Below are 19,498 nucleotides of genomic sequence, written 5' to 3'. Positions count from 1 at the left end.
TTGTTTTGACTTTTTTTTCCAAAGTTCCAAAACAATGCAACAGCATATAAAACAGTAATTGCTGCTCCTGGAATTCGAGGAAATCACCTCCAGCACATAAAATACCTCAAAAAAAAGGAGCAGCTCTTACAGCCAGAAATTTTGTCCCGTCCTCCAATCCCTTCTAAACCTCCTGCATTTATTACTCCTTTGACTAAGGGGAACATCTGCTTTCCATTCATTGCTCCTCATAATCTTACACATCTCTATACACCACCCCCTCCCAAACTTCTCTGCTCCAAAGAAAACAATCCAAGCTTATCCAGCCTCTCTTTATAGCTGCAATACTCCATCCCAGCGAGTCTTCTTTGCACTCCTTGCAATGCAATCACATCCTCCTATATTGTGGTGATCAAATCGTACACACTATTCCTACCATGACATAATTGAAGTTCTGTGCAGCTCCAATAAAACCAGCCTGCTCTTATAATCAATTCAAGGTTTACATAAATTATAATCAATGCCATGATTGATAAAGGCAAGTATGTCAAATGCTTTCTTAATTTGTCTTGTCAACTTTAGGAATCTGTGCACATGCACTCCAAGATCTCTTTGTTCCTCTGAGCTTCGGAGTATCTTGTCTTTTTTCCTTCTTCCAAAGTGTATCATCTCACAGAGTTAAGTTCCATTTGTCACTGATCTGCCTTTTTGACCAATCTGTTTATAGTCTTCAGTAAGCTAACACCCACCTCCTGACTAAAACCACCTGGCCAATCTTTGTGTCATGCACAAACTTACTCATCATGCCTCCCACATTTTCATCTACATAATTTATGAATATCATAAACAATAAGGAGCTTAGTGATACACCACTACACACCAGACTCCTATTACACAAATGTCTTCTACCACCACCCTTTGGCTCCTGTCACTAAGCCATAAACGAGCTGCTGTGGTACCCTTGAAAACGTGAACATTTGATATTCTCTGGTACAGAAAAAGACAAATTATGTGAGAGTTCTATGTATGAGACAGTGAGATTGGGAGGTGCTAGGAAGATATAATATAAATTATGGAGGCTCACATCCCTAAGCAGTGCCAAAGGGAAGTCTATCAGAGGCGGTAGAGGTAGAAAGTGAACTTCACTGTGTGAATTTGGGACAGCTTAGGTAGAGGAAAAACATTTAGATGCTGCTTGTGTTATTGTGTTTTTGGCTTCAAGATAGGGCACTAACTTTCTGTATCTCAACAAACCACTCTAGTTTTCACCTCTTGTATGGTGTTCAATCTGAACATGGTTCTAAAAATAATTTCAATGTCTACCTTGAGTATCAGACTCCTTCACATGCTTTCATACAATCAGAATTGCTCCTACCTCGCTCTGTTGTTCACAAGCAATTTGCTGTATTCTATGGCTAAAAGATCCGCATTTGGCTTGTGAGCCTTGGTTTGACAACCTCGGATATTAGGAGACAATTGACAGCAAAACAACAAAGATTCAGAAAATGGTAGTATACCTGATTTGAGTTCTAATTCACGGAGAATTCTCTCCTTTCTGTCAGATCCTCTCTTGCTGAATGACTTCACGAACCATTCCAAGTTCCATTCTTTCCAAGAAAATGGTACTGGCTTTAGCCCTAGATATTACAACAAAAAATTAACATTGGAATTACTTGATGGAGTAAGAAAATACATTTGGCATTTTATCTTTGTGAAACATTGTTAGTATTAAATGAGGAGGCAGGGGTCTAATAGTCATAATTAGAAACGCAAAGTGAATGCTGTGGGGCCATGGCAGCTGTTGGAATTCAAAATCAATTAACAAATCAAGGACAATGGTAACTATGAATATTGTACCCAACTGCTACAAAGTCAAAAAAGAATTAAACCAGACTGGCCACCTGGCACTGAAAATGAAATGGCAGACCCATTTGTATGAACCTTGCAAAATTTTCCTTATTAACATCTGGGGGATTGTGCCAAAATTCTAAGAGCTATCCCACAGATTAATCAAACAACAATCTGAAACAGTCATACTCACAGAATCATACCTTACAGGCGACATCACAAACACCAGCATCATCATCTCTAGGTATATCCTGTCCCACCTGCAGGGTGGACCCACCAGAGGTGGCAGGACAGTGGAACACAATTGGAACAGAGTTGCTTCTGGAGTCCTCAACACTGAAATTGGACGCCATGTACCTGAACAGAATGTATCTGATTGGGGGGATCTCCAATGTTCATTACCAAGGATGTTTTTGTAGAAGCAATACTGACTAGGATAGCTGAGTCCTAATTGGGCCTGCCACAAGTACTGAGGGAACCAACATGAGGAAAAACTTCCATGACCTCATTCTTACTAATCTCCCTGCTGCAGATTCATCCATCCATGACAATATTGGTGAGAGTGACCAGTGAAAAATCTTGTGGAAAGGTGATTTTATTTTCACACAGAATATACCGACCATCACGTTATATAATACAATAGACACAACTTCATTCGGAAGAACGTACTACTAATTATGCCTCGATATTTCACAAACCATTGTAAAATGTATAAAATTCCGAATGAAACCTTCAGAAGAACCAATTCTGGTGTCTGAGTGCAACACGACAAAAGCAATTAATACCAGCTTTCTTCAATAACAGTAAAAGAAGTGCATTCTAACACTTAACTCTCACAAGAGCAGTGAAATGGAAAGATTTCAAATTTAAGCAACTTAAACTACATTTATCTCTTCAGATCCCAAAATACACACCCACTCATCATGATTAAGACAGACAAAAGACAAACAGTTTAATACATATATTACGATGAGAAAAAGAATACAGGCATAGTAAACAAAATTCCACAGATCAAAAGTCCAGACCACAAGGTGGAAAGTTATTTTTCTCACAATCCTTTTGATTTTCGCAGTGATGATTGACTGTTGACTTAGGATCATGGTTGATCAAGTTAACTCAGGTCTTTTCTTGGATTCTTTCTTTTAAACTTTCCTGTTTTTTTCTATTTTTTTTCCAGAAAGAGGAAGAGAGAAAGGGAGAGGGAGAGATTGATGCTTTCTCCCTGCAGGCTCTGGATGTTACTTTCCACTCTGCTGCTCTTAGCAATCACCTCTCCTTACCAAGCAGAAGACTTTACTCAGGCAGAATTTCTTCAACTCAAAATATTCTTAGGACCACTTAGTCTTGAAGTCTCCCTCTTAGAACTTCAAAAAAATGTTGCATCACACAGCGCAATATGCAACACTTGATTTTCAAGTTACAAAACAGCATGGTATTCTAGTTACAGCAGTTCAAAAAATTTAAAACAGTATTTATTTATTAAAATGGCAGTGACATTAAAATTCTGCTGGCATTTATGTTTAAAATAATTTAAACGTTAATTTGCAGTGATAATTCTTATTAAACCTTTTATGACATTTACACATTTTTTTGGCAGGTAGAATACTTATGAAAATCCCTAGGTTCTTGTATGCATATTATTAACGTTAATGTTTCTAGATTCAAACTCATGATATCTTCAAGGTAGTGTGGTATTAAATTTGTACCCATGGTTCCAAGTATACTTAGTTCAGAACCTTTGGTACATAGTTAAATGCAGTTCATCAATGCGGGTCAGAAATTTGTTAGCAATAATGGAAAATATATGAGGTCCACATGCAGCTTGAGAACATTTGAAAGCCTCACGAAACTGCTGACTAAAATTATTCTATTCCAATTTTTCTTTTCTGTTCTGTTCTTGAGGATGTTGGACTTCTGCTGAATAATTACACAGATGCTTGCAGCCCTTGGTATCTCTGAAAATTTGCCATTTATTTTTAGGTATGTCAACAGGCTAACTGACTTTAAGGACATCCTAGTTAAGCATAACATTGTGGTCACTAGATGTCCGAAGTGTCAGGTGAACAGAACTTGATTGATTTTTTTTCCCTATTTATCCTTTGAGTCCTGAGACTAAATGTAGCGACCTCAGCATCTTTGATGACTTCATGTAAATAGTGCAGACCTAGAATTTAAGGTCACAATCCAGACGGTTCCATGTCAATTGAGGTACTCCAATTAATCACTGAGCCATTAGGCAGACTATATCTAATGCAAACTAGTTTCTATTAATTACTAAATTGGGTTTATTACTTATCCAATAAATTATCACCATATTAAATCCAAATAGATGGTATTGCAATAATATCGTTAAAGACAATCTACATCCATCCAGATTGATCTGAAAGCGTTACCATTGCAAGACTCAATTATTTCTTAACTAAATTGGACTTTTTGCTTTTCTACTCTATCTGGAGGCCAATTCCAGATACCAAATTGTGTGAAATAAAACTGTGACACAGTTCTAATTTTGCCATTTATAATGGTAACTGTATTGCCCTATACTCACATTTTAATTTAACATAGTTTATTCAGATCATTTTGTTGTAAGATGTGCAGGTTAGGTGAATTGGCCATTCTACTGTCCACAGTGTTCAGGGACGTGTAGGTTAGGCGCATTAATCAGGGGTAAATGTAGAGTAATAGGGGAGGGGAATGGGTTTGGGTGGATATTCTTCAGAGGGTCGGTGTGGACTTGGGCTGAAAGGTCTGCTTCCACATTGTAGGGATTCTATGATTCTATTTGAGCACTCTGTAATAGATATCAGAATCCAAATCATTAATTCAGTTACAGAAATCAAGCCAATCCCAATCCTAAAGACAGAGCATTTAGCATCTTTCCTGCCCATCCCACTAACGTTCCTCCCTACTAATACATTGTTATCCAATAGAAATAATTGATTAACTGTAGGTATTGCAACTATGATACAATTTTACCTATAGGCAAGTGCAGGAAATATATGGGACAGAGTTTGAAGAATTCTCCCTGGCAACATGAGGTGAATTTGCACGCGATGAGTCAAATCCCCTGAAATGTATTTTGGGTTAAGATATTCAGGTCCTTTTCTGGATTTCTGTGTGATAAGCATATCCCTTTGATCTGGTTAAAGTAGTTAAGAAGACTATTCTGAATCCTGCAGGGACCAGATGTAAAAGGTTCTGTCTGGCATGTTTATTTAGTTAATAAGCATCCATCACAATTCTGCATTTCTCCATCACTAGAGTTTGGAATTCAGCAAGAATTTATTAGATGGACCACATCTTAGTATAGTTTTCAGGGGTTTTTTCAGCAGAGGCAAGCTGTTTCACTTTGGAGAAATTGCTTAGCTGGTTCATTTGTTCAACAGCAAACTTCCTCCTGGCTCTCCATCCAAATTACACTTGAATGCTGTTGATTAAAGACAACTAAATAATTAAGATACCTCACATACATTTTCTTCTAGCGACTAAAAAAAATAGGTCAGTGCAAACATGAAAAGGGAAAATTTGACAGGTAATTTTGTTTCTTTATTCATGTTAGCAACCGGAACAAAATACACTTTAATTTGTTATACTTTATATCATAAATGCAAAGCAATTGCAGATAAATGCAAAAATGGAACACATGCTTTTGATTAGCTTTGCTGAAAGATTGACCTGAAATATTAGGTTTCTTTCTTTCTCCAAAGGTGCTTCCGGACCTGAGCATTTCCAGCATTGTCTGGTTTTATTTCAGATTTAGTGCATGTGTAGTTTTTGTTTTTGTGTTGTAGTAATAATACCTGACAATTACCATCCTTTTACAATTTGAAATTAATCTTAATTTTACAAATTGGAATGAGTCTACAGAAAAATACTCATTTTCTTAACTTCAAGAACTCCTTTCAAAGCATTAGCAGGATCTTCCTAATTTAGTTATGATACCTATTAATGAGTAACTCCAATGTAACAATTGTGCAGTCCCAGGCTCAAGTGCCCTGACCTTATTAACAGCAGATGCTGCAACTTATTGCAAGTAGTATGCAGGATTTCCACTACTATACATAAATTTAGAAAAAATTCAAAATACAGACTCTAGATTACTATGAACAATGAAAGAATTCATACCTGTGATCCAAAGTGAAAAGAGTTCAGTTAGCTCATTTTTAAATTCATCCCCAAAACGGTTGTGAGATTCTGGGTAAGACTTGTAGAAAATTGCAAAGACAGCTTGAGCTAAGTAACCAGGATATACCTAAACAGAAATCAGATATAGGATTAGCATAATATGGATTTTCAGGTCATCTGCCTTGATCACACATGGGTTGAAAGGAGATGTGGAACTTTGGAGAGGAATTAGAAGACATTTTTGCCCAATACCTACTGACAATTCTTTGTTCAGCTGCATTGCATGCGCTACAATTTTGCAAGCATTTGATTTTAAGGGACAAAAAGCATCCGAAGTATTGATATTAAATGTTTTTAATCCTGACAAAGTTAATTTTGAATGGAAGTGCTATATGCAAAATACTTAAGGGAAACATGTTTTGACTTAGGCATTGAATTTTTGGTTATGTTTGTTGTTGCTAGTGTTCACAATAGTTTAAAAGGGTCAGTGTGGACTTGTTGAGCCAAAAGGTCTGTTTCCACACTGCAGGGAATCTAAACTAATCTTAAAAAAAGAAGTCCACAACTACACTCTGAAGAATAACCCATCCAGACCCATTCCCCGACCCTACATTTACCCCTGACTAATGCACCTAACACTATGGGCAATTTAGCACGGACAATTCACCTAGCCTGCACAGCTTTGGACTGTGGGGGGGAAACTGGAGCACCCGGAGGAAACCCACACAGACATGGGGAGAATGTGCAAACTCCACACAGACAGTCATCTGAGGCGGGAATCGAACCTGTGACCCTGGTGCTGTGAGGCAGCAGTGCTAAGCACTGAGCCACCCTGGTGTGAGATTTTAGGTATGATACGGGATTTTAACTTTCCAAACATAGACTGGGACTGCCATAGTGTTAAGGGTTTAGATGGAGAGCAATTTGTTAAGTGTGTACAAGAAAATCTTCTGATTCAGTATATGGATGTACCTACTAGACAAGGTGCAAACCTCGACCTCCTCTTGGGAAATAAGACTGAGGTGTCAGTGGGGGAGCACTTTGGGGTCAGCAACCATAATTCTCTTAATTTTAAAATAGTGATGGAAAAGGAAAGACTGGATCTAAAAGTTAAAGTACTAAATTGCAGGAAAGCCAATTTTGACGGCATTAGGCAAGAGCTTTAAAAAGTTGATTGGGGGCAGATGTTCGCAGGTAAAGTGATGGCTGGAAATGGGAAGCCTTCAAAAATGAGATAATGAGAGTCCAGAAACAGTATCTTGCTGTTAGGGTGAAAGGCAAGGCTGGTAGGTATAGGGAATGCTGGATGACTAGAGAAATTGAGGTTTCGGTCAAGTAAAAAAAAGGAATCATGTGTCATGTATAGACAGCAGAGATTGAATGAATCCTGAGAAGAGTATAAAGGCAGTAGGAGTACATTTAAGAGCGAAATCAGGTGGGTAAAAAGTGGACATGAGATCGCTTTGGCAAATAGGGTTAAGGAGAATCCAAAGGGATTTTACATTAAGGAGAAAAGGGTAACTAGAGAGAGAATAGGGCCCCTGAAAGGGCAGCCTATATGTGGAGCCGCAGGAGATGGGGGAGATACTAAACGAGTATTTTACATCAGTGCTTATTGTGGAGAAGGACATGGAAGATGTAGAATGTAGGGAAATAGGATGGTGTCATCTTGAAAAACGTCCATTTTTACAGAGGAGAAAGTGCTGGATATCTAAAAACACATTAAGGTGGATGAATCCCCAGGAACTGATCAGGTGTACCCTAGAATTCTGTGGGAAGTTAGGGAAGTGATCTCTGGGCCCCTTGCTGAGATATTTGTATCATCAATAGTCACAGGTGAGGTGCCAGTAGACTGGAGGTTGGCTAACATGGTGCCAAGAAAGGTGGTGAGGAAAAGCTCGGGAACTATGGACCGGTGAGCCTGACATCGGTGGTGGGCAAATTGTTTGAGGGAATCCTGAGGGATAGGATTGACATGCATTTGGAAAGGGAAAAACCGATTAGGGATAGTCAACATAACTTTGTGCATAGGAGATTATTTCTCACCAATTTGATTGAGTTTTTTGAAGTAATGAAGAGGATTGATGAGGGAAAAGCAGTAGACATGATCTACAGACAAGGTTCCTCATGGTAGACTGGTTAGCAAGGTTAAATCACATGGAATACGGGAGAACTAGCTATTTGGATAAAAAACTGGCTCGAAGGTACAAGACAGAGGGTGGAGGGTCCTTTTTCAGACTGGAGGGCTATGGCCTGTGGTATGCCACAAGGATTGATGCTGGGTCCACTGCTTTCGTCATTTATATAAATGATTTGAAAGTGAATACAGGAGGTATAATTAGTAAGTTTGAGGATCACACCAAAAGTAGAGGTGTAGTGGATAGCAAAGAAAGTAACCTCAGAGTACAACTGGATCTTGATCAGATGGGCCAATGCGCTGAGGAATGGCAGATGGAGTTTAATTTAGATAAATGTGAGGTGCTGCATTTCAGAAATGCAAATCAGGGCAGATTTATAAACTGAATGGTAAGATCCTAGGGAGAGGGTGAACAAAGAGACCTTGAAGTGCACGTTCATAGTTCCTTGATAGTGGAGTTGCAGGTGGATAGGATAGTGAAGGTGTTTGGTATGCTTTCCTTTACTGGTCAGAGCATTGAGTATAGGAGTTGGGGGGTCAGGTTGCGGCTGTACAGGACATTGGTTTGGCCACTTTTGGAATACTGCATTCAATTCTGGTCTCCCTGCTATAGGAAGAATGTAGTGAAACTTGAACGAGTTCAGAAAGGTTTCACAAGGATGTTGCCAGGTATGGAGGGTTTGAGCTATAGGGAGACGCTGAAGAGGCTGGGGCTGTTTTTTCTGAAGCACCAGAGGTTGAGGGGTAATCTTATAGAGGTTTATGAAATCATGAGGGGCACGGATAGGGTAAGTAGACAAGGTCTTTTCCCTGGGGTGAGGGAGTCCAGAACTAGAGGGCATAGGTTTAAGGTGAGAGAAGAAAGATTTAAAAGGACCTTTTCACATAGAGGATGGTGCACGTCTAGAATGAGCTGCCAGAGGAAGTGATGGAGGTTAGTACAATTATAACATAGGAGGGGTTGACAGGGATATGGGCCAAGTGCTGGCAAATAGGACATCTGGACATCTCGTCGGCGTGGACTAGTTGGACTGAAAGGTCTGTTTTCATGCTGTACATCTCTATGACTCTATGTTAGAAAAGAGTAGAGCTGTGAACCCTCCTCATTCAGTTATAACAACAGTCAGTAATTTTTTTTGCTGAATCTAGACTAAAATGTCAACACTTTAAATTAAATCTCACCAAACACCTATATTAAATATTGTAATTACTGATGGAAATTATTTACAGTATTTCTTGGCTTTAGATTCATAATTTTTAATCTATATATTACAAAATGGCATTCTGCCTAAATAAACTCTCAAAATCTGAATAGCATTCAAATTTCTTTGTGAGAAATGTTGATGATTTATCACAGGTCACAGGTTAAGAGGACTTCTATCCCCATAAGTCTGCATAACAGTGAGTGCCATGTCTTATCTCAACTAGCCAGATGCCAAAAGGAAATAAGCATATTTTCTATGAAGGACCACCTGATGAAGAGGCAACACCTCAAAAGTTAGTGCTTCCAAATAAACCTGTTGGGCTATAACCTGGTGTTGTGTGATTTTTAACTTCTATGAGGGAGGTTAATAAATGCAAAATGTTATAATGCATTTTCAAAAACAATGTTTTTATAGAGGTAAATTGGAGCATGATCATGAGAAAGGAGGAAGAAAACTTTCAACATAGCAAAGAGATAAATGAGGCTTCAAAAGTGAGTTTACAAAAACGTAGGCATATTACTTGATCTAAATGATTAAAAAATTATTTGGGGAGAGCTGCAGATAAATTATGATTCTATCAATTTTAAATGGAAAGATATAACAAGTAACAGGTAACCTTTTCACAACTTCCAAAAAGATGTTAGATTTAGCATGATATCAGATGACATGTGATGGAATGCATTGAGAATTGTTTGCCTGGTCTTAATCAGTGCAGTCATTTTCTGTTTGGCTGCAAGTATACTATTGGAGTGTTTGAGAATTGTTGAAAGAATAAATTGGTATCCAAATGACAAGGAAGCAGAATGTTTTTCACTCAGTGCTTTCTTTACTGTATTAACGTTCACTCTGGCTCACAGTCCATTTCCTTTCCCTGATCCATCCAACTTATGATTAAATGTCACAAATGCAAACTGGAAAAATTGCAGATTCAATTATTTTTTACTCCATTCTGGTAAGTACATTTCATGGATAATCATCACAATCACTCAATCTTATTGAGATTAAAATAACAGATTGATTCAGTGTGTTGAGCTTACACATAGCAAATCTGTGTTTCTGCAGTGAAGCCCGAGAGATTAAATTATTGACCATAACTAGAAAAACAAAATCCAGAAGTTACAGCAAACTACATATTTGGAAGCTGTTGAAGGGACATAAATTGAAGGAAAACATCTTTGTTACTGAGCAATGATAAGCATCTGTTATTCATCATTACGACTGGAGTGTTGATGTGAGGTGTGATTTGAGGTTTGACTCTGTTCTTGAGCCAAATATTTATAAAAATGGAGTATGTTTACAGCCCCGTAGAAACCTGCACCAGCTGTGTTTCTATGTTTCCAAAGGTAGTTAAAGTCTTAGGGATAATTACAGAAGATCATGCATTAGTAGAAAGTGATACAGAACATTGGAACACCTATATAGACAACTGTAGTTTGGCAAAATATGAAGCTATACACTTCTTAATGATTAGGTGAGAAACAACACTGGCATTGGCCTACAAACAGAACATTAATGTTCACGAAATGCCACATAGAATTTATAGTGCAGAAACACTTCCAACTGGCCTCTGCCAGTGTTTATACTTCACATGAGCTTCTTCCCATTCTAATTCACATAACACCATCAGCATATACTGTTTCTCTTTCATGTATTTATGCAGGATCATTTTAAATGCACAAATAATGTTTTGCCACAACCACACAACATGATCACAAGCTCTCATTCTAACCACACACTAGTTAGTTTCTCTTGAATTCCTTATTGGATATATTAGTAACTGCCCTGACTTAAATCTGAATTGTGCACTGATATTCATTTCCAACTGTTACAAACTGTATAAAATTTCAACGAGACCACGAATTTTCCTGACTGACTTCAACTCTGAACAAAAGCAATTCACACCAACTTTCTTCCAATAGCAGTAAAAAATACTCTACTGTAATACAATTTTAACAAGAGCAGTGAAAAAAAAGAATTTTTAAATTTATGCAACTTAAACTATACCCTTCAAAACCCCAAACATACACACAATCCAAATTAAGATGCACAAAAGACAAACAGTTTAACATCTATTATTGGCGTAAAAAAAAAAGATAGGGTAAACAAAATTCTAATGATCAAAAGTTCAAACTACAGGGTCGAAAGTTAATTTTTCTCCCAGTTCTTTTGATTTTTGCAATGTCTATGCTGTGATGGTCATTCTTCAATTTGCTGGTTTATTGGGTTTTTCCAGATGTTCCTTTCCGTGCTTTTGCTCTTGATATTTAAAGCTTTTTGATATACTGCAGCTCAACCAATCAGACAGCTGCTGTTGGGAAAAATTTTCTTAACTTGACAGAACCTTCAGGCTGCTCAGTCTCAAACCCTCCCTCTTACTGCTTCGAAAAAGCAACATCATCCTGCATAGCTCAACAATGTACAAACATTGATTCTCAAGGTGCAAAACTTGCTGCCATTCCAGTTACAGTAGTCCAATTTCCAATTCAGTTTATAATCGCCAAAAAAATGAAAAACATGTGGCTTCTTATTGTAACCATCCTGTATTTATGACACCTAGCTTTTGACAAGTTGAAAGTATCTTTCCAATATGTAATTAGTCTAGATTTTGAAAACTAATAAAGGCATATCACAGTTGTAAGAATCATAAAGATTTGAAGTCATGGTTGAATTTGAAGTCCCCAAAAACAGGTGGACAAGCAAAGAGGTATCATTGGGTTGAAAATGTGTTGCTGGAAAAGCACAGCAGGTCAGGCAGCATCCAGAGAACAGGAGAATCGACGTTTCGGGCATAAGCCCTTCTTCATTCCTGAAGAAGGGCTTATGCCCGAAACGTCGATTCTCCTGTTCCCTGGATGCTGCCTGACCTGCTGTGCTTTTCCAGCAACACATTTTCAGCTCTGATCTCCAGCATCTGCAGACCTCACTTTCTCCTCCGGTAACATTGGGTGGAAGAGCAGCAGTACCATTTTCATGACTTACTTGCCATTGCTGGTTTTATTATCAATCATACAATAAAGATTAATTAAAACAATAATGTTGACTCTTAACTAGAATAAAGATCATATACATACGATGAAAATTGGGAGACCCTATTTACACACATCAGATCTCTACCACTATTGCTATTACCTGAGCACAGCTATGGGTCTACTGCATCACATCCTCCTTCTGTGCCTGCAGTTAGGATACATTCCCTTAAAAGTATATGCACATCATCTTATCACACACACCTTTTTTGTTTTTAAACCAGAAGTTTACCCTTAAAGAATAAAACTATTAACATTATAGTAAGTAAAGTGATATTGCCCCAGATTTTCTATTCTCCAGATGGGAGACCCAAGATGTGCCACCCAAGATGTGCTTCAGGATCCTGCAGATGTCCTGATGTATTGATTCTAAAGAAATTTCCTGGGAGATCCGAACTTCCGATGTGCATTTCTCCAGTTCCAATTAAAACCCCGATGAAGATGAGTAAGTAACTTTTTTTTGTCTTAACAGCATCAAAAAAGGGGTTCCTAAGCTGACCAGAAGCTTTGTGCCACTGTCTCTGAACATGCCCTGATAGAAATGAATACATTTACCAATATCTAAAATGTACAATTGTTTTGCTGGGTTCAAGTCCCACCTGCTTCAGAGATGTGTATTAACATCTCTGAAAGGTTAATTAGAAAAAATATCTATCCAACTAGACTTGATTACGCTAATCTTGTTTGGAGGCTGCTGTATGGTTTTTGAATGTTAGATTGGGGCTTTGCATTTGTGTTTCATCTTCAGCCATGATGTGATTTGAATAGAAAGATTCGGTGTTTCAGGTTGTGGTATTGGTCCACTTGCCATTTGTTTCATTGCTCTGCCTTGCCATTTTTGTCCATATTAAATATTTTCACTGATGTTCAGGTTAGGTAATTCAACTTGTATGCATTTTGTATTCTAGGAACATCGATGAATGAGGATTTGGAAGAGTTTTCCACATGAGGCTGCTGAATAGCAATTCTGAATTGGTTACACAACATAATGAAGTACGCAAGATCAGAAAAGGTATCTCCAACTGTTCGAAATGGACTATCAATTGATGACCTGTATTGCTAAATTGGGTGATCTTCTCTAATGCAAGCATGGGGTTTCTACATGTGTTCACAGTGATACTCACCTTTATGTAGACATCACTGTGATTGGCAATCAAGGGCAGGTCCCTTCACAGCTTGTATGCCTGGACTTGCAGTTTCCACAACATAAGTTGTTGTAGTGACATCTGAGTGTCATAGATCCCAGGGATGGAATCTCAAAACCATATATGTGTTGAGCTTGACAGTGATTGGTTTAATTATCACTTGTCATTTTATCTGAGTAAAAACGTTTCAGTGTGCTAAGTGAAACGATGTTTGTGCCTGTACTGTATCCAATTTTGCAGACAATTTTTGCTTTCCTTATATCCATGGATTTTAAGCTGGATGGTGTCAAAAACATCTGTTGCATCCACTAGGCTAGTACATTCTTTCATGGTCACCATAGTGAATGTCTGCTCATGTTGTGCATCGATGTTTTAGTTATCCTCATCATCTGAATGTGTAGTTTGGCTACATATTTCATGGATCCTATTTTGACAATGCCTATTGCACATTCTTGGTTGAGTGGATTGCTGCACCTATTTGCCCTCCAGCTGCAGCTTAACATGACATAAGCCACTTGTTTTGGCCTTTATTTTCTGTACTGATACTTCCAATGTCTTTTGGTGCCCAATGCATTTCATACATCACTAAAAGGTGAACAATCACGGAGGCCACACTGCTCACTAGATTTGTCTATATTGCTAATGTGGATAAACTCCACATATCTGTGGACTCTGTCTATTCAGTAGCATTGCTTCATACTTACATTTGCTTTGCAGTAGTGTTTCCACACTGTTACATTTGGGTTGGTCAGAGAGATTTTCTGGAACGCTTCTGCTGGGGTGGATGCAATCAAGAGCTCTATTATTAGATCAGATTCCCTACAGTGTGCAAACAGGCCCTTTGGCCCAACAGGTCCACACCGACCCTTCAAAGAGTAATCCACCCAGACCTATTTCCCTCTGACTAATGCACCTAACACTATGGGCAATTTAGCATGGCCAATTCACGTGACCTGCACGTTTTTGGACTGGGAGGAAACTGGAACACCTAGAGGAAACCCACACAGACATGGGAGAATGTGCAAACTCCACACAGACAGTTGCCCGAGGCTAGAATCAAACCCAGGACCCTGGCGCTGTGAGGCAGCAATGCTAACCACTGAGCCACTGTGCCACCACAATTATTCTATTGCCTAGTTCTCAGTTGTTACCTAAATGATATGCATTTCAGACAGCTTATTCTGAAGTTAAACCTCTCATGTAATTGATTTTCAAGTGACCAAATTTTATCTGGATTTTGAAGGTCATTGTTCAACAGAACTGAAGTCTGTGGAGGCCTTCATTGCCTATGGAAAGTTTAATTTTAAAGGCTTATTCTTCTAGTCAATAAATACTGAGTTTTAGGGTTGCTGATTAAATGCAATGATATTGCTGTTGAGTCAATTCTGTCTTTCATAAAACTAACTGAAGCTTCATGCAAAAAACACAGTCATTTCTGGTATGAAAATGGATTGCAAACTTCATAGTTATCATTAACCAGAAAAAAATGCACACTTTTTGCTGCCTTCTTTAAGCTGTTATAAGCTTTTCTCAATGAGCTCTTCTTTCCTAGTGTCCAATGTTTTATTCACTATTGACCTCCTGAAGGTTGGTCAGCAACAGTAATTGACTATTCTATCGGTTGCATTCTGCTTAAACCTATACTCCCTGGAATCAGCAACGAATGTCTGTTCCTGCACAAACTTCACAATCAAAAGATTTATGAATTTTAGCAATCCTACAACTCTGAATTCCAGTTGACTGGAGTGAGATTTGAGTCCCAGAATGGAGGTACAGTGTGCATGATTCCTACAGTTTTGCAGAATCAGTTATACACAATGAGTTAGTACTAGATCATCGTTTCAATTCCACACCAATGCTGCAGCATTTAAAATGCTTTTTAAAGGTAAATTTAGATTAGATTAGATCCCTAGAGTGTGGAAACAGGACCTTCGACCCAACAAGTCCACACCGCCCCTCCGAAGAGTAACCCACCCAGATCTATCTCCCTCTGACTAATGCACCTAACACTACGGGCAATTTAGCATGGCTAATTCACATGACCTGCACATCTTTGGACTGGGAGGAAACCAGAACACCCAGAGGGAACCCACACAGACACGGCAGAATGTGCAAACTCCACACAGACAGTCACCCAAGTCTTGAATCGAACCTGGGTCCCTGGTGCTGTGATGCAGCAGTGCTAATCACTGAGCCACTGTGCCACCCTTGTATATCCCCTCACAACCAGTCAAGTCCGAGTGGCTAGTCTTGTTGACTACAGCAAGAAAGGGGATCTGACGGGGTAGAATCCTTCTTGTTCAGGCCAGTGAAGCCTCATCCGCAAACAAAAACACCCCACCCAACTGCCTAGGGAGCCCAGTACCTTTCCCCAGGGCCTGCCAGGCTAGCCTCAGCAAACTTCTGCCTTACTCTCATATCTGGCTCCATGGCTGTTCAGATTTGTCGATTGCATCCTGTAGAAATCAATGGACCTGGAGACATCAGTGGGACTCGAGAGCTGTCAGTCATTTGGTCGACAACCCTTGGAGCAAGGACATGTTTCTTGATTAAGGGGAATGGTGTAGGATGGCTCAGAACTATCTGGTCTAGAGAGGTGCACTTGGCCCAACTTTTAAGCCAGGGTTAGGTCATTGCCTCTGCATAAACTCAAAATACTATAAAGTATAAGACGTTTTTATTTGCAGGCACTTGAATGGTACTTACCTATGGAAGACATATCAGGCTTGAAAATTAGAGGGAGGCATTCATTGGGCACATTCCAACATCTAACCCAGAATATCCGACCTACAGAATTTTGAGCCCAAGCTAATCTTAAAAAAATGAGGATGCTGCATAAGATTTAAGTTATTCATTCAGTTGCTTATTTGAACCACAGGCGATGCTCATAATTACAATAAATGAAGTAAATGCATAACTTGTGCATAATCATTGTACTTGAACTTCTTTATAAAGTTTACTTTATAAACAGCTTTTCCACAGTTAGAAGTTGAACTCGTATGCTGTTTGTGTAGTTGGGAATTTCAAGTGAAAGAGATTTAATGTGGTTTATTGTCAACCTTCAGCTTCCACTGAACAGACAACAGCAGTATCTTTGACATGGATGGGGAGGCGATGGCTCAGTGACATTATTGCTGGACTGTTAATCCAGAGACCCCTGGATCCTGGGGACCCAGGTTCGAAACCCACCATGGCGGAGGTTGGAATTTGAATTCAATAATAAAAAGAAACTGTTAAAAAAGCATTAAGTGTCTAAGGATGACCATGAATCCATTGCCAATTATAGGAAAAACCCATCCGATTCAGTAATGTCCTTTAGGAAAAGGAGCTGCCATCTCACCTGGTCTGAACTACATGGAACTCCAGATCCACATCAATGTGGTTGTCTCTTAACTGGATGGACGACCCGATTTCCAGTCTACATCCTGCATGCATTCACATGTAAGACTTATCTTCAAGCTTAAATCTCTGAGTCCTCATAGGAGCCTAATGTTCCTCTTCCTCTATTCCCTTTTGTAATCCACACACCCACTTCCTTGCCTCATCATTGGTAACTATTAATTCAAACATCTATTACCTATACTTTTAATTTTTTCCTTAAATCAGTGACACCCCCTCATCCTATAAATGAATATAATTTTTTTAAAAATCCATGTCCTCTAACACCTAGAAGGGCAAAAACAGCAAACTCATTGAACAAGATCACCTTCAAGTTCCCCTACAAGTGACACACTGCTGATTTTGAACTATACTGCTGTTCTTTCATTGTTGTTAAGTAAACGTCCTGAATTGGAAATATATCACCATTCGTTTGCTGTTGCTAGAATAAAATCCTGGAATTCCCTCCCCAAGGGCATTGTTGGCCTACCTACAGCAAATGGATTGCAGCAGTTCAAGAAGGCAGCTCACACCACCTTCTCAAGGGCAAGTAGCGATGAGCAATAATGCTGGCCAGCCGGCCACTTCCCCACAAAGTGAATTTAAAAAATGAAATTGAGGAACCAGTTAATGTAGTAGTCTATTTGGATTTTCAGAATGCATTTAATAAGGTGCCACAGAAAGTGTACTATGGGTGTACATCTATCCCACAGCTCAGGAAAGTGCCCACTACCACTTTCTTAAGGGCAGTTTAAGTATAGATTGGTAAGAAGTACTAGGCTTTTCAGTGATGCTGATATTGCATGAAAGAAGTATTATAAAATAAGAAAATTGCAGGAGCACTATATCTTCATGGCAGTATGTTGTTGCCTATGAAGCAGAGCATTTTTTAACCAAGGTATCAATGCAAGCGTTAGAAAGTCGATAGTAATTGAAAATACAATATGCCTCTGCACAAATATATGAATTTAGTAACATTACCTCTAATAATGAATCAAGCACCAGAGGAGGGCATGTCATAAAAAGTGTCACAAAACTATCAGCAATTCTGCTAAACAGGTGATCTTGATCTTCTTGGGAAGGCTTGTAATGATCAAAATAAAATAAATTTGTTAAAATCACAACTTCATTCATGACTTCCATTCTATATACTGAATACAGCCGAACTATAGATTAAAAGGCAGCAGACAATGACAAAATAATACTGTGATGAGAAATACCAAAATTATTCCAAACATTAAAAAAGACAAAAATATATAAATTATAGAAAGCAAGTCTTTGAAAAGTTACAAACAAATGAATACGCAAAAGGATTATACAATTTAAAAAGGCAAGCAAATACAGATTTATATATATATATCATACAAGTCAAGCAAAATACTGAATATAAAATTTCTGAAAAGCAGCTCTTTGACAGCTTACTTTTTTCCAACCTACATCCTGCACACGCTCACATGTAAAACTCTTATCTTCAAGTTTAAATCTCTATGAGTCCTCATGGGAGCTTAATGCTCTTCTTCCTCTAATCCCTTTTGTAATCCACACACCCACTGCATTTGCCTCATCATTGATAACTGTTATTTCAGACATCTATTCCCTTTACGTTTAATTTCTTCCTTAAATCACTCTTTGGGCTGAATTCAGCAGACATAGTGGTGGCCCAGTTCATTGGCCAGAAAGCTAGTGACAACTCTGTGGCAGTCCAATCCTAAGCTCCTGAATAGATTAAGTCCCAAACAAGCACTGGTTTTCCTGAAGTCTTGATTCTAGGGCCTTTGAATGCAAAGATACCTCACCCAAGAGCAGCCAGCCAATGGGATATATGTACGAGCATCACATTCGAGTACAGTGGCCACTGCTAGGACTGCAGTAGGCTCAGGATCAACAGCAGAGATGAGAGTTGGACGAGAGGTAAGTGAAGAAGCTTATTTAGGATGGAAGTGGGATGACTTGGCGAGGTTTGAGGTAATTGTGGAGGGCTAGTGAGGAGGCAACATTCAACTGTGTAGTCACCCGGAAATACATATACATGGATCCCACATAGCCAGTGGCAGTGAGACAGTAGGATGAGCCTCTTACTGGCCATGCAAGGGCTTCAATTGACCTAAAGGTGGAAAAGACGACTTTGATGTTCCCATTGATGATTTACTCATTGGAGTATCAGGAAGGCGATGATTTCTCCTCCCTATATCTTCTTGTCTGATTAAATGGCCTTCATCCATCTCCCTGCATGCTCCTCAGGTGAGATTAGATTACATTACAGTGTGGAAACAGGCCCTTCGGCCCAACATGTCCACACCGACCCGCCGAAGCGCAACCCACCCATACCCCTACATTTACCCCTTACCTAACACTACGGGCAATTTAGCATGGCCAATTCACCTGACAAGCACATCTTTGGACTGTGGGAGGAAACCGGAGCACCCGGAGGAAACCCACGCAAACACGGGGAGAATGTGCAAACTCCACACAGTCAGTCGCCTGAGGCGGGAATTGAACCCGGGTCTCAGGCGCTGTGAGGCAGCAGTGCTAACCACTGTGCCACCGTGCCGCCCACAGGATGGGGAAATGGGCACGAAATTTTGCCTTTCATTTCTACCCTCCTTAAAAAGCCATAACACTTTAGTCAGGCAATATTTGGGTCATATAAAAACG

The 19,498-nt window shown here is 39.1% G+C and overlaps 1 protein-coding gene and 1 long non-coding RNA gene across 3 annotated transcripts in view; one reads left to right on the top strand and one right to left on the bottom strand.

Annotated features, from left to right (window-relative positions):
- LOC122540996 (protein FAM227B-like) overlaps nucleotides 1-19,498 on the bottom strand; it is a 297,628-nt gene that overhangs the window by 250,189 nt on the left and 27,941 nt on the right. For both annotated transcript variants that reach the window (XM_043677410.1, XM_043677409.1), the window contains exons 8-10: nucleotides 17,825-17,926; nucleotides 5,953-6,079; nucleotides 1,497-1,616 (exon numbers count right to left, since the gene is read on the bottom strand). In XM_043677410.1, the coding sequence (XP_043533345.1) occupies nucleotides 1,497-1,616; nucleotides 5,953-6,079; nucleotides 17,825-17,926 (349 nt within the window). The remainder of the gene's footprint in view (nucleotides 1-1,496; nucleotides 1,617-5,952; nucleotides 6,080-17,824; nucleotides 17,927-19,498) is intronic.
- On the top strand, nucleotides 12,647-16,615 carry LOC122541002. Its single transcript, XR_006309486.1, has 3 exons — nucleotides 12,647-12,765; nucleotides 13,229-13,332; nucleotides 16,531-16,615. It is a non-coding gene; the product is annotated as an uncharacterized LOC122541002 (long non-coding RNA).

The sequence above is a fragment of the Chiloscyllium plagiosum genome, chromosome 36 (genome assembly GCF_004010195.1).
Source record: "Chiloscyllium plagiosum isolate BGI_BamShark_2017 chromosome 36, ASM401019v2, whole genome shotgun sequence".
Classification (NCBI taxonomy): Eukaryota; Metazoa; Chordata; class Chondrichthyes; order Orectolobiformes; family Hemiscylliidae; genus Chiloscyllium; species Chiloscyllium plagiosum.
The sequence above is the reverse complement of the archived record's forward strand: the minus strand, read 5'-3'. Positions and strand labels throughout refer to the sequence as shown.